This window comes from Anomalospiza imberbis, chromosome Z (assembly GCF_031753505.1).
Source record: "Anomalospiza imberbis isolate Cuckoo-Finch-1a 21T00152 chromosome Z, ASM3175350v1, whole genome shotgun sequence".
NCBI classification, from domain to species: domain Eukaryota; kingdom Metazoa; phylum Chordata; class Aves; order Passeriformes; family Viduidae; genus Anomalospiza; species Anomalospiza imberbis.
Window position 1 is genome coordinate 43879735 of NC_089721.1, and position 25395 is coordinate 43905129.

The 25395-nt window shown below is 38.5% G+C and overlaps 1 protein-coding gene across 4 annotated transcripts in view; it reads left to right on the forward strand.

Moving 5' to 3' along the window:
• MCTP1 (multiple C2 and transmembrane domain containing 1) overlaps window positions 1-25395 on the forward strand; it is a 220276-nt gene that overhangs the window by 186815 nt on the left and 8066 nt on the right. For all 4 annotated transcript variants that reach the window (XM_068177020.1, XM_068177022.1, XM_068177021.1 and 1 more), the window contains one exon: window positions 19693-19802. In XM_068177020.1, coding sequence (XP_068033121.1) covers window positions 19693-19802 — 110 coding nt within the window. The remainder of the gene's footprint in view (window positions 1-19692; window positions 19803-25395) is intronic.

The window sequence follows — 25395 nt, forward strand, 5'->3', positions numbered from 1 at the left end:
GCTTTTGGACAAATAGTGCATACCGCATGCTTTGTTCTATTTCTGTTTTGTTCTATGATAGGAATTCTATGCGTTTACTGATAACTACTAGGAAAGTTCCAAAGGTAAGAAGCATGTCCAGGCTGCTCCTGCCTGAACTCATGAGAAGTCAAGCACTGGGGCCAAATACCAAAGAGGGCAATGGTTTTTGTGTGGATTTACTGACTTTTCTGTTGAGCTGCATGCAAGAGTACCGATGCCCACCCATGAACCCTGTTGGAGCAGCTGTGAGCTGTGAGCTATGAGCTGAGGAACTAGAGCTGGAACTGGGAGAAAGAGCAGCAGAAATATAAAAATAAACCAGTTAGGGAGCAGGAATGGCCGGTCCTTGGGCAGGCAAGGACATGGTGATGCTGAGACCTGCTTCAGGAGAAGACAAGGAGGGAGAGAGAGGCCACAAAACCCCAGGTGCAGGTGTGCTGGGGTAACAGGTGTGGATTGAGGATCCAAGTAAGAATGTGCCTTAAATCTCCCATACATTAATTTCAGATCAGTTGGCTTTGCCATCTCAGTAGTTCTTTGAATATAGTCTTTGGTGTACAATTTAGATAGATTTGAAAATTAGAATTTATGGCATATGGAAAAGCAATAAATGTTTGTTTTAGCACTCTGACTTGGTATTAAATGTGACTTAAGGACCAGTAAGGTATCTGTGTTACCTGCATGATCAGCAAATGCATGTTTGACTGGTTCAGGAGAAGTTGAGGTTATATAGTAGGTTAATGTACAGCTGTAGCAGTCTGACTGGTGTATTTAAGTTTGCTTGTCACAGTGCTTAGTGCCTGGGGTAGTAGAGCAAGTTACTTTTCCACTGAGTTGACCCCCAAGTCCCAGAGTCTTTCAATCAAACTCTTTAGATTTCATACACTGGCAATTCCTTTCCTTTTCTAATGGGCTGTATTAAAGGAAACGTGTCACCTTTTGCACCATATAATACTAAATCAGATCAGAATTAATGCACAATTATATCAGTGGAAATAAAATATTACAGACCTGTTTATCTCAAGATAGCACATGGAAAAATAAACTTCACAGCTGACAGATTTACTTGATTCTGTAGATAAGTTTTTTGTAAGTAATTGAGCTGAGAAATGTGTATGGATTTTTTTAATGCATATTAAAAATATATAAGAAAAATTACTAATAAATATTTAAGTATTGTTTCTTTCTTCTTTCTCTTTCTGCTATTTCCTTTCTTATTACTGTATTTTCTTGGCCTGCTCAGGTGCTAAGGTAACTAAGTCCAGGATGGGAAAAAGAGATTTACAGAGTTATCCTAGCAAACTATTTTTGTTCTGAAGGCTAGCAGCTTTAGAAAAACAAAATGGATACCATTCCTTTATGTGATGCCATAGATACTTTAATGCCAGAGTAACAGAAAGCTCTGAGAGAAAAGAATTCAATTGAAAAAGTATTGCTTTTGGTTAGTCTTTAGTAGAGTGAGTAAGTTAGAACAGCATTGCTTATCTGAAGCTTTCTTGCAATCAGAAATAGTAATTTAATATCAATCACTTAGCAGATGTACTTTTAGTATTTTACACAAAAGAATGGTACAATTCCTCCTACCCTAAATGTATTAGGAAGTGCCTTGCTATGCCTTTAATGCACGGTATTAGCTATAATTCAAAATTAACTATGGAAAAGCCATTTGTTGACTTTTACTTACTGTTTGATTAAAAATTTAAATACCAACAGGAGAAGAAGAGTAAATGGAAATTCTTTGTAATGCCTTCTCCACTGCTAATTTGTAGTTAGGTTTTTTTTTTATTTGAGAAGAATTTGAAATTCGTGCATATGTTCACATCAAAGTGTTTTCTTTTTTGTTTTCTCTACTCATAGGACTGCTTTCCTTCCTAGTCTTAAAGAACAAATGCTGCTTGAATATTTTAGATCAGTACACAGCATATAGTGGAGATCAAGAAACAGTTTACTCAGCAATTTTTCTGAAGTATAATATACACTTCTGCATTTTGATAGAAGAATGGTTTTCCCAGTAATAGTTGTGATTTCTGTGTAGTCTATTAAAGATTAAGGTTTTATAGTCTGTTCAGGGAATGCTTGAAGCTGCATTATCAAAAATTACATTATATAATATTATAGATGAAGAGTCAGTTTCTTACTAAATAATTGTTTCAAGCAGTTCTTACACTTTGTAATCCTTTTCACTCATCTACCTCAGGATATATGGATTCAGAAGAAAATTTATTTTAACACCTTGATGTTTTTAGAAAGAAGAACTTCATGCTGAATTTTGAAGTCTCAATGCGTAAATACAGAAATGTCATTCCCTGAAAGTGCTAAAGATTTTTTTTCCTCAGTGAAATGTTGTCTGTTTATTGAACATTGGAGTTTCTTTGTTTTTGAGACTGGCTGCCTTTGAAATGAAACCACAGAAGTTTGGTCTGTGGCTATGTTTTCCTCTGATGTCAGTTAGACTTTTTGGAACTACCATAATGCCAAAAAGGTCTGACCAAAAACTATCAGATTGAAAAGCAGCACTTCACACTGTTGAAACTCCCCAAAAGAATTTGGAGAGTAACACAGCTGTTTGACAAGGCATCTTTGAATCTGGTCAAAGATTCAACCCCTCATTGGGAGCCTGCTGGGAGAGTAATATAGGGAAAATTCAGCCAATTCTGTAATTCAAAATTAATGCTTTGATTAGGACCTAAGATGTTACTGCACATAAACACTACCTATTGAGTTTATAAAAATATCATTGGCTATTAAAAGCAGGTCAGCATTACAGTGCAAGGAAAAGTAGAACAATATACAAGGTTTTATGAAATATGTAGGAAAAAAACTGATATTTTTTCTGGATTACCAAGTCAGAGTAGTTACAAAATATAGATAATAACTGTGTAGGTTTTCATGTTTCATAATCTGAACATGAAAAACATTCAGAAAAAATAGTATTACCTTTTAAAAAACACAAAATAATCTTCAGTAAGTGGCATCTTACACAATATTCTTATTTCAATGTTCCTGAACATTTTGAATAAGTTAGTTTGTAAGGATGATGTCTATAATGGCTTCCAGGGAGTCAGAAAGGATATATTTAATCAAGGATGAAACTTTAGTTTCAGCAGAACACTGTTAAAATCATGCTCTTATAATATCCTGCTTTGCTTTTCCCATCATGGGTGGAGGGGATTAGTCAAGTATGGGAAGTACTCAACACTGCTATACTACCTTGACCTTCCTGAAGTGTTATTCAGAGATGTTGAAAACACACAGGCACTGATTCTTCAGATCACTCTCAATATCACTGTTGGAGTTGTATCCCAAAAAAGCATGTAAGAACACAAGGCAGGAGCATAGCCAGAGCTCTGACACAAGGTTATAAAGGATGATATACTGGACAAGTTACCTGCTTTTAGGACATTGAAAAATGTTTGTGCTTAGGAAAGCTTTATTTTTTTCTATTTCTGGCCTTTTTTCCACAAATAATTCATCCTACTCTTATGCTCTAGGAGAAAATTGAAACTCTGGTTATATATACTAAATTATCTCTAACATAAACTACATATAATTCACAAAATTTAGTTGTTTTACATGTTGAGGTGCTTATCTAAACCTCTTCAGTGGTGGCTGAGGTTTTTAAAATGTTGATTGAAAGTAGGAACTGAAGGGAAAATTGAATGTGGTATGGATGAGGTTAAAACACAGTGCTGCAAAAAACAAACCTTCTGTTTTGCTCCATAAGATTAGTCATGGTGGTGAGGGGAAAGCTCAGTACAACTCTGCCACTGGAATCAGCCAGGGCATTTATACAATGTAAATGGGATATAAAAAGTGTTGGAAACACATGGCCATGCAGAAGGGTGTATAGTTAATAGCCTCTCACCACTGAGCAGATCTCAACCCTTCTGACTCTGGAATCATCTTCTCTGGAGCAGAAAATTGTTTTTCTGCCCCCTGTTTCAAGGGAACTCATCCTCTGGGGATGTTGGGACCCAGCAGGCTCTGCTCTGACAGGTGCCCACTCCCCTTCCTAGGGCAAGCAACAAAAAAAGTCTTAATAATGGTAATAATTTATTAATATTAATAATATTACCAATTAATGTAAAGAGAACTACTAACAAAGAGCTTTAGCCATTTCTCTGTGGTAGGGAACAATCTCAAAGACAGCCCTGGAAGGGTGCCCAGTCAGGTTCTGCTATCTCCAGGAGTCACAGGATTTTCCTTACATTCACTTTATATTATCATAACACAATAGGGTTGTCTTCCAGATACTGGAGGGAAATGCTTTGCATACTACACACATCCATGCTCCTTTATTTTGAGTAAGGCTGGTTAGTGAATTCTCTTGGTTTCTCTCCCTTGTAGTACTATATTAATATTTTCCACCACATTAGTATTTTCAGCTGCACAGGAATCAAGAGCACTAACATCAAAACAAAGATGGTGAGATTCTGGGGCCAAGGCAGTGCAGTAGGTTGCGCTGCGGGAGTTGTGTGCTCAGGTGTGCCAGCCTCTACAGAGCTCAGAGTCCACGTGTGGATGAAGGCTAAAATCTCAGGAGGAGGAAGAAATTACTGCACAGTACAGAGGTACTGACTCATGGTTAGCTGATTTCTACCTAAAAAGTAAACAAGCCCTAACACCCCTGCCCTCCCCACTTCTGTATTTTGATATGTAAAACAAAGGTTGTCATGTGATTTTCAGTTTGAGATAGGGTTAAAGATATTAAGGTATTAAGATTTCTTCTCTTCCCTGAGAACACCAGAGCTCTTCTTACATATTTGGTTTGCACATGCTATTACACAACTGTCTAGTAAAAATGAATCTATTTCAAAGTGTGGATTGGCAGAATTCACCTGAAGGAAACATAAAATAGGTCTCATGACATCAGGATTGGTGCAAGTGGTTAGTGTTGCAACTGTAGGCATGCCAGCCGTTCTCTTAGTCCCAGTTTTCATAACCAGAAAAAAAAATACACAATAAAATTACAGATTTATTCACCTAGGATGGGAATGGTTAGCCAAAAGTGTATTTGCAAGGTTTTTTCCTTCTAAAAGAAATTAGTGCTGTCATGGAAAAACACTTTTGTGACCCTGTTTGTTTGGTAGGAAATTTATTTTTACTGTATGGTTAAGGTGTTTTCATAAATGTACAATCCTTTACAGTAAGTAGTGGACAGTACTTCTCAGTACTTTTTATGTAGGCTAAAATGTCAGAAGTTCCATGTTTCTGCCTACTGATTTCTTGTTCTACTACTCCTCTGAAATGTTTTAACAAATGTGCAAGTGCCTCAAATAGTAAATAGGAAAGGTTTCAGCTTATAGAATCATGTAGAATAGTTTAGGTTAGGAGGGACCTTTAAGATCATCCGTGTGTATATTGTCTATGCTTAATTTTCATAGTAAGTTTTGCTCTGTATTCTGACTTAAACTTGTGTTCAAGTTTCAAGAGATATTTTTGAAATGTCATATTTTTTTGTGAAATGATGGATAGTTGTCCTACCTAGTACTTTTCCTACTAGGAAAATGGTGGTGTATATATTTAATTCTGCTGATAGTTTTATTAAGTTCTTCATACTAATGCTGCTTTGTCAGCAAGGTCCACTGGTGAGTTTTCCATTGAATGGAAAAAAGGAATTTACTTTTATCAGCTTTATTTCTGCCTTTCAAGTATTTAGAACATTCCTCTCTACAGTCTTATGAGAGTAATTAAGAGTCTCAATTTTTTCTCTCTAAACCATTAATTATTTTAAGTATCTTTATTATATTCATTAATCTTCTGTGTAAATTAAAATGTCCTAGTACTTTTTGTTGCTCATCATCTTAATTTTTCTCACATAATTTTCATTATTTCAGATATCATGTCTGCTTTTCTGAATCTGATTTTTTATCTTTATTTTTTAATTTGGATTCAGTACTTTAGCTGAAATTGTTAGGCATATACCATGGCACTAAGTAAACTACTAGTGTTAGTACTTCAGTTAACTTCACTGTATTCCTCAGAAGTTTGACATCACATTTTAAATAATTTTGTCACCTCCAAACTGGGCATCTCAACCTTCCTTCTTTTTGATCTAGATTTATAAATAGGTTAAATATAATCTCAATTAATCTTTACAATAAATCTTTTAGTGTATATATATATATATACATATATATATATATATACATATAAAATATGCTCTTTTGCTTCTTTCTCCTTGCATATTTATTTTGATATCCTTTTTTCTTTTAGAAACAGCCTAACATTTATTTTAAGCACAATGTAAATTATCATTTGCCTTCTCCTTGTTGATTTCACTGTTTTAAAATTCTGAAAAATTTCAAGAACTTTGTAAGAACTAATTTGCAAATATCAGTGTACGGTACTAGGAACTCAAAACAACCTACCCATGGGCCTTGCATTTAAGATGTAATCGTAATTTCTTGCATGTGTATTCGTTATGGAAGACAATGGTGAAGTTTCCATAGGGTTTGTCTGCTTCAAATCAAGCTTTGTTAAAAGAAGTTACGGAAAAAAATCAACAAAATTAATAATAACAAATCATCAGGACTGGATAATTCTGGTTCTGAAGGAACCTGGAGGGAAATAGTTGAAACACTAACAGTGGTGTGGGTTCTTGAAGCTTATGTAGGTCCAACATAAAAGTGGGCAAACTCAGGGAAGGAAAAAACATTGAGAGTAACTTGGAACACACAGCTGTGGAAACTCCTGTCACACCATTCTCTGAAAGCCTGAGAAATATTTTGAGAAGTCCGTATAACTGTTTGACCTTAATGTGCTCATTTCTCTTGGCTGTTCTGTTTCTGCACAAGCACAAGTCTACCCTGTGTTGTGAGTGAGCCATCCTTCCCTATGTTTGATAGCAAAGAACTGTGCTAAAATACAAAAGGCTATTTTTGAGTATCATACAAAGCTGTTGCTTTTCAAAAAGCTGTTTCAATCCAGTGGAGTTGCTTATTATAGCCTGTCAGATAATTCTTGTGCCACAAGTCTAAGCACCTCACGTGTCTGTATGTTTAATCCCAAACTGTCAGACTAGAATAGCACGGCTTTCTAGAAGAATGACACCTGCTCTCTTCCATGTTTTCATGTTTTCTCTGGGAAAAGCTTGAATATGGTATCACCTCTTAGCCAGTTGTTTCTGTGATAAAAATTTCACATCCCTTCTTTCTCCCTGTTTACTTAGTATTGCTGTGCCCTAGATATGACAAAGTGCAGATCCAGGAGAAATAATGAAATCTACAGAAAGCACTCACAAAGGAGAAAAAAAGATATTTTACATAGGCAGCCTTATTCCCTGCTGTTGTCGGACTGCATCTGGGTACTGTGTTTGCAGCCAAGGTTGAAAAGCATTTCAACTTTTATTTACTAGTCAATAAATAATACAAAGACTACTGAAAGTTGAAGAGAGCTGTCATTGAATTATTTCAGTGTGGCTGGTGGTTGTTGCTTTTCTGAGTATCACAAAAGCAAGCAATGAGCTTAAAATTTTGGAAGAAGTAAGCTTTTTAAGTATAGAGGGCTAATTTGTCCTCTCTGCTGAAAAAGCCTATGTGAATAAAATAAGCTATCCTAAACAGTCTGCACCTTATTAGGGATGATGTACAACACACACCATCAGAGCAGCAGTAGTGGAGCTGAAGAAGCAGGAGATGGCACGGTGCTTCTGCATCTGTGGATGGCTGGTGCCAGCAAACCTGTGAAGCTGATGCCATCCTACATGGATCCCTGGCAGTTGTGAAAACAATGCAAAAGGCTCAGGAATTTAGGAAGGGAGAGAGGGTCTTTAATTCCCTTTACAATTTCCTGTTTTCTCTACTGAAAATAATTCTGTGTTCAAAAGCATCCCCTTTGAGCAAGGATGCATCATGGTTTGAGTGCCAGCTCTTTTGCAGCTTTTCAGGCTAAGTGCTGTTGGGTGTCCCTTTTTGCTTATTGTAGAGTCTGTCTCATTCATTTATTTCCTTAATGCCCAATATCCACTCTGAATTGTTAAACAGCAACCATTTGTTAGTTTGCTGTCAGCTGCAGGTTTCCCAGCCCTCCTCATCTGGCATTTGTGTATCTGTTGATCTCAGTACTTTAAAGTTTTTAAATAGGCATTATGCAAATTAGGAGATGATGGGGAAAAAAGGTAAATTGGTGAAATACATATCACATGGTGACTGGTTAAAGTACTTTGCTTATTTGTTTTTCTTCAGGAAAGCACATAAATTCTGTTGAATGCTTATTTTTTTATCTTATATTCGGTATAACTCAGCTGGGTTTTTTTCTTCTTTAGTTGCGAGATTTAGTATAAATAGTATCATCTGTGACCCAGTATGCTTCCTGTGTCATGAGTGCTCAGTGGCCGAGTTAGTCATTCCCGAAGAATGACAACTGTTTGTATTTCCTACCATTGTTTTTTTTTTTTTTTTTGGCTGTCATTCCAACATTGCAGTAATCATATGGTTTTTGTATTTATTTTAACAACATTTCTTTCTAAAGACCTCCATTCATTATTAGTTGAAGTCAGCAAGTCCTATTATTCAATTCTAGAAGGAAATTCACTTTAAGTCACTGAAGACAAGCTAGTAGCTTTTTCTACATCATTTTTTGTGAAGTAACAGATATATACATGCAGTGCACAGTCAAAGCCTTTCCCTCAGCTACAAATATTTGTTTCTTCTGGGAAGAAAAACAGACATTTGAACAAATAAATGCCTTTGAGCTACTCTTTTTCTTTCTGATATTGTAGTCTGCAGTACATCAGCTGAATGTGAGCACCTCTCACAATTTTTAGTCAGAGTGTGATTGACTGTGGACCAACATAAATAAGTGCATTTTTACTTCTGAGAAATTAGCATGCTGAAGCATATTTAAAATTAATGTAGAACAGACTATTGTAGTGTGCAGACATTAATAAACATCATTAAAAATCACCTTTTGTTTTGATTTTTGCATATTCACGATACCACCCCACCATCACTACATGGCTCACATTTAGATCTTTTCCAAAATTTCAGTAATTCCTAAGAAATTAAAAGGAGTGGGGTTTGGTTTGTGGTTGTTTGGGGTTTTTTTTTTTTTTTGTTTTTGTTTTTCGTTTTTTTTCTTTTTGTGGTTTTTGTGTGTCTGTTGGGGATTTTGGGGGGCTCTCTTGAGTTTTTCTTGGATTTTTTTGTTGGGTTGGGGTTTTTTTTGGTCATTGTGTTGGTTTTTTTTTATTTTGTTTGGCTTTGTGGGTATTTTTTCTGATTTCAGGTAAGTAAGCATAGAAAGAAAATGGGCAATGGAGCGCTTTCAGAAAATCTTTCTTAAGATTTTCTTAAAAGACATGCTAGAATTCTTGGTTCACTCATCATTCCTTGCCCACTGTACGTTTGCAGGGTTATTTTCTAGATGCTGCTCTTTTCTTCCATCTTATATTGCTTTGCCTCAAATGCCAAACTATTTTTCTTCATTATGTAATTTTCCAAAAGCAGAGTTTGAATATTTATCCAGGGTAATCATGTAAAAAAGGAGTGGGTTTGAATGGCTTGTCTTCTTTCTTTCTTCAATTTATCAGTTTGATACATTCTTTGGATAACTGTGCCTGCTGTTTGAAATGTGTATTTATATATCCACTGTCTTTAGAACAACATGTAATCTTTCCTGTTCTAGACGTCATAGGATTTCTTCTGAGCTAAAGTAACAGAGCCAGTGATTACGATCATGGAATTGTTCTTTTTGATTTTCAATATTCATGGTTCTTTTGACCGTCCTATTCAATTCCAAAGTGCTTTCAAGATGACTTCCTTTAAGCATTCAACTCATAAAAACAATGCCAACCAGACTTCACATACTACTATTTTCATCTTCATTGCTATAAGTTCATGTTTAGAATTTTGTATTTCGGATAATCTACGCTTGCTTGTTTAGCTGAGCTATGGTGTAATGTTTTTCTTTTCCACATCATATTCCTAATGATCGATCACTTGACAGCAATCAAGTGTTTAAGATTCTAGGGTTTGTTTTTCGACTGGTATAGGCCATCCGGGCTCTGTTGACCTCAGAATATGAAAGCAACATGTAGCCACTAAGAATTTTATCACTCTGTGCCGTTGCTCTTTACAAATAGTGTCCCCAGAAAAATGGTTTTGTTTTTTTTCCCATAGCAACTTGCCATTGAGTTAAATCACTGAAATATAAAACAGACATTAAAAAGTTTGGATTAGTTGTTCCAAAGGAGCACTGTTTGGGCAGCAAATACCAACATAAAGACATTTCTGTAGTCCTTCGCTCAATAGGCTTGACCAGGCCCAGGCAATTTCACACCCTACTGTGCTAGTTGGGAAAGGAGGTTTCAGGGAATGTCTTGTGATTTCTGAGAACAAAAAGCGTGAGTGGTCCAAAGTGTGATCACATGAATTTTGAAATACAAAATTACCTTTTTCTCTGTTTCATCTAAAGATGTTGTTAATGTGGAGAGTCTGAGAGAGAAACAAGAGAGCTGTTTGTTTAGGTGCATGACATATTAGGAGTTCTAAGATCACAATATCTTGTCAACACAGGATTGGAAAACTTCCAGAGACAGTATATCTAAATCTGCAGAGTTTGATGCAGAGTCTCCTAGTCCAGTGTGGAAGTAATCTTGAATAGTCACTCTTGTCCTTTGTGGAAAAGCATATTTAACATTGTAATATTTACAAGGAGAAAATGAAATCTACTTTCTACATACACTAAAATATCAAATTAACTTTTACTTCTGCTACATCCAAGAAAATGTATTTCAGAATTGTAATTGAAATTTTAGATTACTAACTCCAGCAGTACTGCTGCATATCAATTCCCTGCATATCAGTTAGTGACTCATGTATAGGCACTTATTGAAAGATAAATTTTCAGGTTAGTTTTACTTTCAAAACAGAGTACTGTATTATTTTGATAATTATTTTTGATTATCTCTTTGATAATGAGTGGACAACAAAAATGTGTGTGTATGATTTAGATAAGCAATGATTATAAATTATCTCAATGATTCAGATGTTTTGCTAAGCTCAGTCTTTCAGCATTCCCTTTTGGGTTTCTCTGTCTGTTTCTTTCATCCCTACCTGCATGCAGAATTTTTATACTAGCTGGTAGGTCTTGTTTTCATTGCACCATTCTTCCAGGCTCTTGCATTATCAAGGTTCTTTTTATTTAAAATAACTTTTTCCAATAAAACTAGCAGGCTCTTTCCTTACATTTTGAGGGTTATTAGACCCTTGAGATTTACCTTTTGTGTCCATCATCCTCACATTTGTATAAAAGAACTTGAAGAGCTGCATTAATGAGCACCTTATTAATTGCAGTTTTCATTCAGCATAGGGTAAACACATTAGAACTGCTGGAATTTACAAATTCAGCTGTAAAATCGTGGCCAAAATTTGATCTTTAGTAGAATACCAGAACTGTATTCTGACTAAATAAACTACTGCAAACAGCTGATGCACAATTATACCAAGATTTCTGTGTTAGCCTCTTTTAGATTACATTGATGTGGCTGGGTACAAAAGAAGTATTAATGCGATCAGTGTCAAGCTCCAGTGTTGTTCTGACTCAGGTAAAGTAAGATATTCTCTCTTCCCTTCTTTAAGCATAGTCAAAGAGGTAAAGAAAAAGACATCCAAAAGAAGAATTTCAGGTACTTAAAACATTGACATGCACATTCATTGCATGTATTCTAATCACCCTGATGCTGAACCCTACAGCGCCTTAGTTCTACGAGATTCCTTCCAAAACAAGGCCAAGAAAAGCACAGCAAAATGTGTGCCTTTTGTTGACTTTTTGCTCCTGAATCTATCACCATGAACAAAAAAGCTCTCACCCTTTTCAAGTAATATATTTGCTTAGAGTATATATGAAATGAACACCTCATAAAGCTTTAGCATTAGTCAGAAAGGTATCATGCAAGGAAAATTTAAATTTTTGTTTCTCCTGACTAGATGGCCCTTTGGTGGAATGGCATGTTGCTCTATAAACTGGCTCTATTGCTTCCATTTCTGCCTTTTATCTGAAGTGCTGTCCTTACAGTATTCAAATGTGCAGTAAAGGAGAGATCAGGAAGGAACATATGTTAAAAAAAGCACTGGACAGCACTGTGTAATGTGATAGGAAGAAAGAGAAAATAAACAGCACTAGTAAAAAATCTCCATTTAAATGTAATTTACATAATTGCCATTACAGTGTTATTTCTTTACTCTGGAAAGCTTGCAGTATCTTCATTTACTTTAGAATTATTACTGTTGATCTTGGCATATTTTCCCCCAGTTTTATATTTATCTTCTAGTTCTGCAGCAATCTATGAAAAAAATCTAATTCATTACATAGGTGGTACTGCCAAAAAGTCACAGAAAGTTCAAAATTATTTTTATCAACTATCAGTGTAATGTTTGAGGAAGAACAGACTATTGTAATATTCACACAGAATCACAGAATTCTTAGGGTTGGAAGGCACCTCTGGAGATATCTAGTCCGACCCCACTGCTAAGAGCAGGTTATTCATGCTCACAGGTGTGGTGTCTTCATGAACAGTGAGTCTGAAAATGAATTATCATTTTGATAATTTACTCATTGACACTGAGTAAATTTGACGCATTTACTCACTATCAAAGAAATAGCAAGAAGGAAAACAGAAAACTAGGAAAAAGCAAAGAACTACAGAAAGCAAGAAAGGTAATCACCACCAAGAATCTGTGAAGATCCTTCTTCATTTGTCTGTTGGTGAGGAGGGCTCTGAAAAACTCGCTGTGCACTCACTTATATAGAGGCTAAATGGTGCATTATGGCAGCTTTATGGTAGTTCCACTACCAAATGGTGCTTTATGGTAGTTCCAACTCCAGCTTGGGACCATGGATATGTATTCACGGGATATTCCCATGATAGGTGATAGTTAGCCCTGCCACTACTATGGGCCATCACAGCCCATTATCAATGGATGCTCATGGCCCCTTATCACACCAGGTCTTCAACTGCACATCTTATGAAAGGCTGGGCAGTGGTGAAAAAAGTGTCTGTTTAACAGTTCTTACCTGAGTCGTCAGTATTTTCTTCCACAGGTTTATATAATTTCTGTTGTGCCTACTACCTGGTGTTTTAAATATGGAATCTTACTAGTCTATAACAGTTTATTGCTTCTATTTTTAATAATCATGACCACAAGTATAATTTTGCCGCTGTGTCCACCCTGAAGCCCCCTGGCTTTGCCTGCCTGGCAGAGGCATGGTCAGCTGTGGGGGACACTCCCCTGTTTCCCGAGAAGAGTCGGGGAGTGGCTAAGACAGAGCGCTATGCTGGCTGCCTAGTATGGAGGAGAGGTGGCGTCTGAGGAGGCACTAAGGGAGCCAACTCAAGGCTGGGAAAACAGTCTCGGGTTTAATCCATGCTCCGAGGAGCTCTGAAGGCCAGAGTATCTGACAGCCGAAAGTGCCTTTGAGGCTTTTGCAACATTTTAAGTACTGGGGTGGTAACAAGGGGGAAGGGATGCCCATTCACCAGTGGGGGGATTTGGGGGAGTGGAAGGCGGATGGATAGACAGATACATAAACCAGTGGGGGAAGTTTAAGGGAGGGACTCCTGGCGCTCATCCACTCACTCAACACCCCAGGTGGAAGATTCTGGGAGAGTGGGATGAGGAGCCAAGTGATGGAGAGGGTACCAGGGAGGTGACAGGGGAGTGACTGAGCATTTTCAGGGAGATTGGCATTGAGGGAAAGGCGGGAAAGCTCGGGGTGGAACCATTGGGAGAAAATGGGGGGTGGATGGGCAAACCATTACAGAACTGTTACAGAAATATAAAAACACAATACGACATAATTTCTCTCTGTAAAACTCTACTTTTCATTATTATGTGGTTTTCTCCATATTTTGTAATCCTCAATCTGAATTCCAGTGAGGCATGATCAATTATTTTCAGACCTCATCACCATGTACACATAAAGACATGTGCTAGCTCATAGATTTTAAAGATGACATATTGAGCATTTGTAGACAGCTGATAGTATCTGAAAAATGTGGTCACTTAAGGTGTGGTGCCCAGTAATATGGGTGAAGTTGAAGCCCCAAGTTTAAAAGCTCGGTTCTGGTTATCTACATAACCCATGGATTTGATGTCTGAGGTGAAATGGTGCCAGTGCTTTGATGTTGAAGAGAGAACATATGCAGGTACCTGTCTGCTGGAATGCTGTCACTATTTGAAATAAGTGAAAGTCTCAAGAGTTACAATCTGGCTTACTGAAAGGGTGGGAACTTCATTAGGGTCCCACTGAGAAGTTTTAATATCTCCAAGAGTCTTCCCATACTTTTTCAATTTAAGAATTGGGAAGAATAATGTGGTTGTGCTGTTCCATGAGTGCCTGCAAGGGGGGAGAACAGTTAAAATAACCTGACTCTCTCAGCTCATAGGATGTAATGAGGAGGCCAGTCTCAAGTCACATTACGCACCTCTCCAGATCCTATAGACCATTCAGCTTTACCTCAAGACCTGCTTCCACAGTCAGCTTTAAGATAACAATATCATCATAGTTGTCTGTCCTCCTTCTATTTACCTGAGGATTTAATTGTAGCAATGGGAAACAAAGACACACAGACCTTCTTGCTTGATCCAAAGAAGATCGTTTATTGCAGCAAACTAAGCCTTTCTATGCTCTAAACTTAACCTAAACCAGCGTGCATTGGCTGCCACTGCAGTGTTGCTGTTCACACATCTTTTATCCAAGCAGCTCTCTGATCACATGGTGTCCATGCATCTCCTCAAAAAATCACTGCCCCATGCACACGCTGACCACACACCAGCCATGCAACCGGTTCTCTGGTTACAGGACTTGGTTTTCACCTCGCTGTTAGTCAAACCTTTCCCAGAGTGCTTTATGTTGCTCACTAGAAGTGAACAGGATTTCTGTCTCCCACATTTGATAAAATAAAAACTTAACTAGGTGTCCATCTCCAGATCTGAGGCATTCTGATAGAGATTCAGGAGACTTTAAGGAGATCAAAGGCCTCCAGAGCTGAAACAGTATTGGCTTAATATCTTCTAGTTTGTGGGCTTTACAGACAGCAGTGGTTAGGGTTTGGAAGGTAATTACTGAGGTGGGCTTTTGAGCAGTGGCCAGACCATAAACCAATATTTCATGTTTTTTTCTGGGCAGTACTAATGACTCCTGCCAGTAAAGGACTAATGCATTTACTACCAACTACTTTTGGGTCTATTTCATCAATCCACAAAAGGAAGTCTGCCACAGTGTAAGAGCTCTGGGTATAGCTGCGTCTCCTGCTGAGGGATGATGTGGGTGCCTATTTATGGACTCTACTTTGGACACCAGTTATTAGTTGAAATAATCTGAAGAGTTTTCTCATAGAAGCTTCTGTTTAAGCAATAGAGATTTTTTTGTCTTGTTACTAAAAGTCAAGGATGATTAGAGGGGTTCTTAACTAATAGCAGCAGGGCTATACTTTTGCTTTTGCAGCCACAGGTGACAGAGACTAGAAGGGTGTTTTTGGATGCCTGTGTGTAGGGGAAGGGGCCAGGCCTTGCCTGGTGGGGCAGTGAACTGCCCCACACTCCTCATCCTTAGAGCCAGTATCCTGGCCTTCAGCATTTGCTTCTATTCTCAAAACTCTCCTCTTACGATCTGTGCCTTTCTCTCCAAATTAGAAGTTACTAGTAGGACAGTTATCCACCATAAAATGCTCAGAGTTTTATTCTCTGTACTTAAAACTTTTTTTTTCTTTTTTTTTTTACCCCTTTTCTGGCTTAAACTCATTACCTTTACCAGAGTATACCTTTGAGTCTGGCTTATTTATTTTTCCTTCTTTCCTGGTCATTTGAAAAGTTTGGTTTTTAAATGCACTTTCACTTGGAGAGGAGAGAGGTTTGGGGTTACAGATATAATCCTTTCCTAAATCACCCTATTTTGTCATGGGGTTGGAAGCACAGTCTGTTGAATAAAAATACTCAGATAACATGGATTTTATTTAGGGATTTGTGTAAATTAGCTCAACATAGTTTAGAGCTAGTAATTTACTTGGTTTTGCTTTGGTTTCACCAAAAGGAAAATATAGTTCTGGCTGAAAATCAGTATGTAAATGCTAAGTATTACTATTCATCAAATAGCATATCAATCATTAATTTACAATTTCTTGTGAAAGAGGAGTAGGACATCTTCTCAGTCTTTACTTTGGGTTCATACCCTTTTTTAAAATTCAGGTCAGATCATTAGCATCAATTTGACTCTGCTTTCACAGTTGGCGCTCACAACCATGCCCTAGCAAATCTCTTGCTTTTCAGATACCTTAAGCCTACTGCAAACAAATAAATCACACAAATGAAATAGTAATAAAGCTTTGTATTAAGCTTTGTTAGCTAAATTTTGTTAGCTAAATTTTTTATACTATTTAAATGACAATTATGTCCAGAAAATTGGCAGTCGTAGTCATGCAAATTATGAAATTGATTCCAGTCAATTCCAGTCATGGCTCATCTTCAAGGCCCCAGAACTCTCTTGCTGAGTCCCTTAAAGGGGCTTATGTGATGTTTTTTTTTCTTTTACCCAGAGTTAGATGCAAGGGAGAAATACCGACAAGGTATTTCTCAAGAGTCAAAACAACAAAACTTTACTGGCAACTCCAGAAAATCAGGGAACTTTGGCAAAAGTTTAAAGCAACATTGAATCAATGTAAAGCATTTCACAAAGCAATAAATTAGCAAACTACAAGTCCATTCAACTTGACAAACTCCAACCCATCTGTTTTTAAGTTACTTAGACTTCAAGAAGAAGGAACTGGAAGAAAAAGAATAAAGACAGAAGAGATACCAAAAAGAACAAATATGACTACCACTGGTGGTTCCAGTGGTCAAGACATGCTTGCCTCATGCTCTGGCGTGAATACCCTTTGGCTTTCCTGGGCCCTTCCCCCAGGTGGGACATCTGGTAGCCACTCTGGTGCTGGGTTAGGGGCTCCAGGGGCAGGTTTGGGACATTTGGGCATCCACTGTGCCACTGCAGAGCTGGGATACAGGCTCTGGGGGGTGGGGTGGATGGAGCAATGCACCGCCTCACCAGGGCAAGACTTGTCTTACCCCTTATCCCATTCATGCAACTGAAATGTTTCAAGACAGCAATTTCCTCCAGTCTCTCACACCATCTTCCTCTGGAAAGGAAATGCCAGTAGTATTTTAAAAATTAATTATTAAGAACTCTAGGTAGCTCACGTGTTGTATTTGATAACATGGCATCTTGCTGGAAGAAAATAAGTGCAATTTTGCCCTTGTCCAGCTTATTTTTTACACAAATATTTGGAGCAGGAAATAAAAAACACTAAATAGTTGTGGGATGTGTGGGAGTAGTAGGAATAGTTTAAGCAAAGATGAACCATGATTCTTCTGACTGCCTCCTCTTTCCTGTGCTGTTTTGTCTAATCCTGCCTCAGAGTAGGTCAACAAATTTCCTTTAAGCTCAGAAGGTGCAGTGGTTTGGAAATAGTGATCCTTTTTCTGTCTTATTCTGTCTTTATGGTATTTTTGGGAAGTGATTTGAAACTGATATATTTTTGGATTGTCTGGTTCCAGCTAGGACTGGATGAATTTTTGCAGTAGCCAGGAGGGGGGATGGCTGGAACCCAGAGGTTATTTTCTACCATCTCATATAGTTGTTGGGGGCAGGGAAAAGTGATTCTCTTCCAGGACAAGGGGTTTCTTTTGGTTGAGTAAGTGTGGCAGTGGCTCCGAGCTGGAGGGAGTTTTTGATACTGTCGCTGTTGTTGTTCTTTTCCTTATCTCATTGCTGTTCTCAGTAAATTGTTTTTATCTCGACCACGATCTTGTGGCTCCAGTCCTCCTCTCCAGCCCACCACCGGGGTAGGGAGGGAAAGGGAATGAGCATACTGGAAAGTCTCAGTGGGAGCACTAAATTGGAGAGTGCCATTCCTCAATCATGACATTAATAAAGGTACAAATTTATTGTGTAAGATACTTATAAATTAAAAAAGCCTCAGGACCTTTGAATGTAATCCCTTTGAATGTAACTTGAGTTCTGGATATGCCACAGGTTTTGTTAGACTGCAGTAATTCTTTTTTCACACAAGTTAGTTATAAATCAAAATTAATTTACAGGGAGGGCAAAATCTCTTAAAACTAAAGAGGCGAAGGGTATACATATTTAGAAAGCAGAAAAATACCTGTATGGTTTATTGTTCATTTCTGCTGTGCAAGAAAACATTATACTGGAAGTATGTGTTTTACATGAAGAAATAGAGCAGATGCCTATTTCCTGATGACAAATGAAGCATGCTGGATATACGATGAACATCTTCAGAAACTGTATACCTGAGGAAAATAATGTGTGATTACAAAGGCTCCAAGAATGCAGTAAATATTAAGGAAATAACTTACATAAATGACTCTGTGTTGCTGTGCAGCACTGGATGTAGTTGATATCACTGGTTCTGATCCATTATGGTCATTTTCAGAAAACAAAAGTATTTCTTAGTGATATAATAATTATTATTCTTATGTGAAATATAAAGTCTTTCACATTGCCTGAGAAACTGGTGAAAGGTTTTGCTTTGTCTGAAGTGCTTGGTTTATAAATTACACTTAATCACTGAACATTATTTTCTCATCTCTGTCTGCTTCTCTTGTGGTTGTTTTTTAGATAATCTGTGTTCTCTAACTAAATTCTTTCAAACATCTTCACAGGTAATCTTGACAACACCATTGTCAGTGAACCAGTGATGTTGAAATGATTAAAGGATAAATCATGTTTTCTTCCAATCTAATTTATTATGATAGCAAAAATGTCAACAAAATGAGTGAACAAATATACTGTCTGATAGTTACGTATCAGGGGAAGAAAAAAAATTAAATGCAACATATATTTTTAGATGCTGAACTTTGGAGTCAATGACAGAGACTGTTGTATCATATGGCTTGTGATTACAAAAACTTGAACTTCGTTAATGAAATATTTTCCTAAGAGTACAAAATTTTCTTTCCATTTCTTGTTTCCAGAAATCAATAATCACATTCAAACTTGATAGGGTAATATGGCAACAACCCATTGGAAATGTTGAACATTACCTTTTGTCTTATCTGTGGTCTGGTGAAAAATAAAGAGAATTTTTTTTTCCATTGTGATACTTCATTTTAATCCCATCTAACACAGTGTTGTTAGTGGATTTGATGCTGCAAACATGTTTAGATTTAGAGATAGATATCTGGGGGAAAAAGAACAGCTCTCTATAGGAGCTGAGGTTTTCTGGTTTCTTGCTCAGTGCCTTCCACCATAAATGTTTCTTTTCCTCTGCTTACATCAGCTCAAGAACCAACATTTCAACAAACTGCTTTTATTCCACCTTATGACTCTTGTCACTTGACAGAGCACACAACATACAAGGTTGACACCTTCAGCATGTTTAAAACCTAGAGACCTGGATTATTCAAATATGTGTTTAGAAACTAATGCAGTGACAGACAAAATTGTGTGAAGCTCAGCAAATGTACTAAACCATACATATTGCAATAAGCACTGTTTACAGGACAAGAAATAGTTTTCTTTTTGCCAGGTTTTACCAATTCCTTTTACATGAATGTGTAACACGGGACTTTTTGAAACTTAACTGATGGCTACACAATCCTTTTCCTACACTGAGAAATTCTTTTACTCAACTACTCCTATTCTTTTATTTAGGACAGTGAAAAGAAAGGATTTATGAATAGACTTTATGCCATCCAGGAGGTGTGTGTCACTGTGCAGAATATCCTAGATGAAATTGCTTCCTTTGGTGAAAGAATCAAGAAGTAAGTGCTGACACAGGTGCTGGATTGCTCTCCAATATTCTTCAATATCTTTTTCATGCAGAGATATAATACACTAGACTTTTTCTTATTCCAGGGGAGTCCATCATTCAAACTCACCTATATTTACTTTGCTTTATGGAGGCTCTCAGTCAGTTGAAATTCTGTTACGTTAATTCTGGAGTTTAGAACTATATTAATTGGGACAAAAATCAAAAAGTAAGGTTTTAAATTAAAACAGAAAAAGCATATTGTTGTGAGGTTGTTATTTAAAAGCAATAATAAAAATGCAATTCTGATAAAGGAAATAAGCAGAACTAAATAGGCATTTCATATTTTAAGGATGTACATATGTTCACTTGCTGGAAGTTTTATTTATTGGTCAGCAAATCCTTTCCTTCAGAGTATTTGTAATTTGTAACATCTAATGCATAATATATAAAAATTGCCAACAAATCTGGACATTAAGAAAGAGAGGTTCTGAGATTTACTGCAGGAAATATATTGGTGTATTTCTGGCATGGACAGTGGACAGCAGCACAAGGTTTATTACTTGAGGTCAGACAGGTTCCAGAAAGACACCTTCTACTTGTCAGCTGCAAAACATGGAGAGGACTGACTTGGTGTTCTGTACCTTGAAAGCCAAGAGCACCTCACCACTACCCAATTCACTTTTGGAAGTAAATTTTAGGAAACCTATGCCTTGGATGGAGGTCAGTCTGCAGGAATCCCGAGGATCATCTCTAATGCTGTCCTGTTCAGTCTTGATGACAAGGACATTGCCATTTATGCATTTAAGAGCAAAGTCCCCAGTGGGAAAGCCTGGGAAAGTGTTACCATAGGGACAATTCCAGGCAGGCTGTGTTCACAGCAGGAGAAACAAGTGCAAGCATATTGTATCACACAAGTTCTCCAGTTAGAAAAATGAACCAGTCTCTGAAAAAAATACTTTTTTAAAAGGCTATTTGTGGAAGTTGTCTTGATGATTAAGTAGTTCTAATTGTGCATTTTGGAGGAAGGGTTTGTTCTATTATATACCAGAGGAGAGCTACAGAATTTTGTAAACTGAGTGAGACTATAAATCTTTGTAATTTGCTCCTAAAACTGAGAATGAGAAACCTGTACTGAATGCTGTGTTAACATAACCTATAAGGAGCTTTGCTAAGTGAGGAGCCAGTGTTCCCACACATCGTGGTGTGTCTGTGATCATTGCACAAAGCTGAGTCACAGGAACATGAGCAGACCCTCAAACTTCTGTTCATCCCAAATGTCTACAGAAAAGGGGAAAAGAGCAGGTGTGCCCTGAGGATAAAGGGAGACGTCCTACACTAAGTGACACTAACATAATGTTAGTGGAGACATGCTGAAATTGCCAGGGAAAAAAGAAGACAAATGAACACAGGAAGCCAGAGCTCATTGTGAAAAATATGGCTTGCAATTCAGATAATTGCAATTATTCATCTAGAGAAGCCAAAATTTTGTAATCACATTGATTGAGAATGTAGCAAGTAGTAATAATTTAAAGTGCATCATGAGACTATTTAGATTTAAAGTCACATTATCCTTCTGGATAAATGTCATGCAACACTTTTGAGATGGCAGTGCCTTCACAAACAAATACACTGAGCCAAGCTCCCCTTAACCAACATTCCTATGGGACATATGTATAAAATTATCATCTGGTCTTTCTCTTTTCACTGAACACAGGAGTTGGAGAGCCACAGGATCCTTTTAAGATCCATTAACTCTCCCTTCCTCACACCTCAGTTTTCCAGAATGTGGTGACCAGCAGACTTTTATCAGAATAATAGAGTCTGGGACCCTTAGTGAGGATGTTTTTATCTATGACTTTTTTTGGAAAGGTAATGTCCTGGAACTCTGATGGGATCCCAGAAATTCTCTTCCTTTATTAATAGATAAATAACATTTACTTATTTCAGTTTTTTTTAACTATCTGATTTTTTTTCTTTTGATATTCAGAGGTTTTTTATTTCTTCCCTCAACCACTGCTGTTGCATTATCCCTGTCTTCATGACTAACTATTCTATCACCTCCTTTTATTCCCCTAGTTCTCTCCTTCTTATGCACATGGATGAGTTTCCACCTTTGCATAGCCATGCACTTGCCTTTTCCTTTTTGCCCAAAGCTGGAAGGCACCTGGCTGAGGAGTGCACCTGTACCTCAGACAGAGGGGAATCACAGAATCACAGAATAATGAGGTTGGAAGAGACCCGTAAGATCATCAAGTCCAACCTATGCCTTAACACCTCAGCTAGACTATAGCACCAAATGCCATGTGCAGTCTTTTTTTAAACACATCCAGGGACAGCGATTCCACCACCTCCCTGGGAAAACAATTCCAGTACTTTATTGTTCTTTCATTGAAAAATTTTTTTCCTAATATCCAGCCTATACCTTCCCTGACATAGCTTGAGACTGTGTCCTCTTGTTCTGTCAGTTACTGCCCAGTGAAAGAGACTGACCCCCACCTGTCTACAACCTCCCTTCAGGAAGTTGAAAAGAGCAATAAGGTCACCTCTAAGCTTCCTCTTCTCCAGGCTAAACAACCCCAGTTCCTTCAAACGTTGCTCATAGGGCTTGTGTTCCAAGCCCTTCACCAGCCTTGTTGCCCTCCTCTGGACGCTCTCAAGCACCTCAACGTCCTTCTTAAACTGAGGGGCCCAGAACTGGACACAGTACTCAAGATGCGGTCTCACCAGTGCCAAGTACAGGGGAAGAATGACCTCCCTGCTCCTGCTGGTCACACAATTCCTAATGCAGGCCAGGATGTCATTGGCCTTCTTGGCCACCAAGGCACATTAAGGCTAGCTCATCATTTTTTCATCATTTTTTTCTGCCACCAAGGCTGGCTCATAGTCAACCAGCTGTCGACCAGCACCCCCAGGTCCCTTTCCGCCTGAACACTGTCCAGCCACACTGTCCCCAGCTTGTAACGTTGTAGGGGATTTTTGTGGCCAAAATGTAGAATTCAGCACTTAGACTCATAAAACTTCATGCTGTTGGACTCTGCCCATCTATCCAACCGATCTAAGTCTCTCTGCAGAGCCCTCCTTCCGTCTAACAGATCAACACAAGCTCCCAGCTTAGTGTCGTCTGCAAATTTACTAATGAAGGACTTTATGCCCTCATCCATGTAGTCTATAAAAATATTAAATAGAACTGGTCCCAGTACAGAACCCTGAGGGCCACCACTGGTGACTGGCCACCAGATGGATGCAGCACCATTCACCACCACTCTCTGGGCCGAGCCATCCAGCCAGTTCCTAAATAGACAACATCCACAGCCCTTCCTGCATCCACCAGGCGGGTGACCTGGTCATAGAAGGAGATCAGGTTGGTCAGACATGACCTACCCTTCATAAACCTATGCTGACTGGGTCTAATACCCTGGCCATCCTGTAAATTCTGTGTGATAGCACTCAGTATGAACTGTTCCATTATCTTACCTGGTACTGAGGTCAGGCTAACTGGCCTGTAATTACCAGGATCCTCCTTCCTACCTTTTTTATAAACAGGTGTCACATTGGTCAATTTCCAATCATCTGGAACCTTGCCAGTGAGCCATGACTCTTGATAAATGATGGAGAGCAGCTTCGCAAGCTCATCTGCCAGCTCCCTCATCACCCTAGGGCGGATCCTATCTGGTCCCATTGATTTATAAATATCCAGGTGTCCCAGCAGTTCTCTGACTGCCTCTTCTTGGATATCAAGAGGACCATTCTGCTCCCTGGCACCACCTACGAACCCCTGAGGACAGCTGTTTTGAGGACAAGTTGTCTTACCACTAAAGACCGAGGTGAAGAAGGCATTAAGCATTTCCGCCTTTTCCTCATCTTTAGTTACTAGGTTGCCTGCCTCATCGACTAAGGAACAGAGGTCAGTTACACCCTTCCTTTTACTATTAATATATTTGTAAAAACTTTTTTTATTATTTTTAACAGAACTTGCCAAGTTAAGTTCAAACTGAGCTTTGGCCTCCCTAATTTTTTTTCTACGTGCCCTAGCAGCTCCCTTAAATACTTCCTGAGAAATCAGTCCCTCCTTAAAAAGATGATACATCTTTTTTTTTATTTCTAAGTTCTTTCAAATCCCCATCGCTCATCCAGACTGGCCATTTGCCTCATCGACTCATCTTTCGGCACACAGGGTCAGTCTGTTCTTGCGCCCTCAAGATCTCTGCTTTGAAGTTTGCCCATCTCTCCTGGACTCCTTTGTTTTCAAAGGCTGTTTCCCAAGGAACTCTCTGAATAAGTCTCTTAAATAGGCCAAAGTCTGCCCTCCAGAAGTCCAACGTAGAGATCTTATTGATACACTGCCTTATTTCACCAATTATCAAGAATTCCCTAATTTCATGATCACTCTGCCCCAAGCAGCCTCCAACCTCCACATCACCCACCAGTCCATCTCTGTTTGTGAACAACAGGTCCAACATAGTCCCTCCACTGGTGGGCTGGCCCACGAGTTGTGACAGAAAGTTATCCTCCACACACTCTAAAAACGTTCTAGACTGTTGTTTTTCTGCTGTATTAAGTTCCCAGCAGAGGTCTGGTAGGTTGAAGTCACCTACAAGAACAAGGGCTGATGATCCTGAAACACTGTTCAGTTGCTTATAGAATAAATTGTCCACCTCTTCATCCTGGCTGGGTGGATGATAGCAGACTCCCAGTAGGATGTCAGCCTTGTTGGCCTTCCCCTTAACTCTTACCCATAGGGACTCAACTTCATCATCATTAGTTTTAATACCTATGACATCAAAAACTTCCCTAATATAAAGGGCCACCCCTCCACCTCTTCTCCCTTTTCTGTCTCTTCTGAAGAGCTTGTAGCCATCTAGTGCAGTGCTCCAACTATGTAAGTCATCCCACCATTTTTCTGTGATGGCAACCACATCTTAGTTCTGCTGTTGCACCATGGCCTCCATCTCTTCCTGCTTGTTACCCATGCTGTGTGCATTGGTATACATGCACCTCAGCTGGGCCACTGATTTCTCCCCTAACACAGTCTTGCCATCCTTGGGCCTGCTTCCAGACAGCCCAGATGCACCCCATTCCCCCTTCAGACCTAGTTTAAAGCCCTCTCAACAAGGTCTGCCAGTTCATGAGCTAAAAACCTTCTGCCCTTAACAGAGAGATGTATCCCGTTTGATTCCAGTAGAGCAGGTGCCATAAAAGTTGCCCCATGATCAAAGAATACGAAATTTTGCTGATGACACCAACCCTTGAGCCACTTGTTAATGATGTGAGTTCTCCTATTTCTTTCATCATTTTTTTCTGCCATCAAAGGGACTGAGCAGAACACTACCTGTGCTCCTGCCCTATCAACCACTTGACCCAGTGCCATAAACTCCCTTTTAATCGCCTTGACACTCCTCTTTTCAATCTTGTCACTGCCAGCCTGGAATAATAGCCAGCAGTGGGTAATAATCAGAGGACCACAGCCTCTAATTAATACCCACAGCCAGCAGTGGGTAATAATCAGAGGACTGAATCAGCTTGGGAAGTCTCTCAGTGATATTTTGTACCTGAGCCCCAGGGAGGCAGCAGACTTCCCTGTGGGATGGGTCCTGTTGACATAT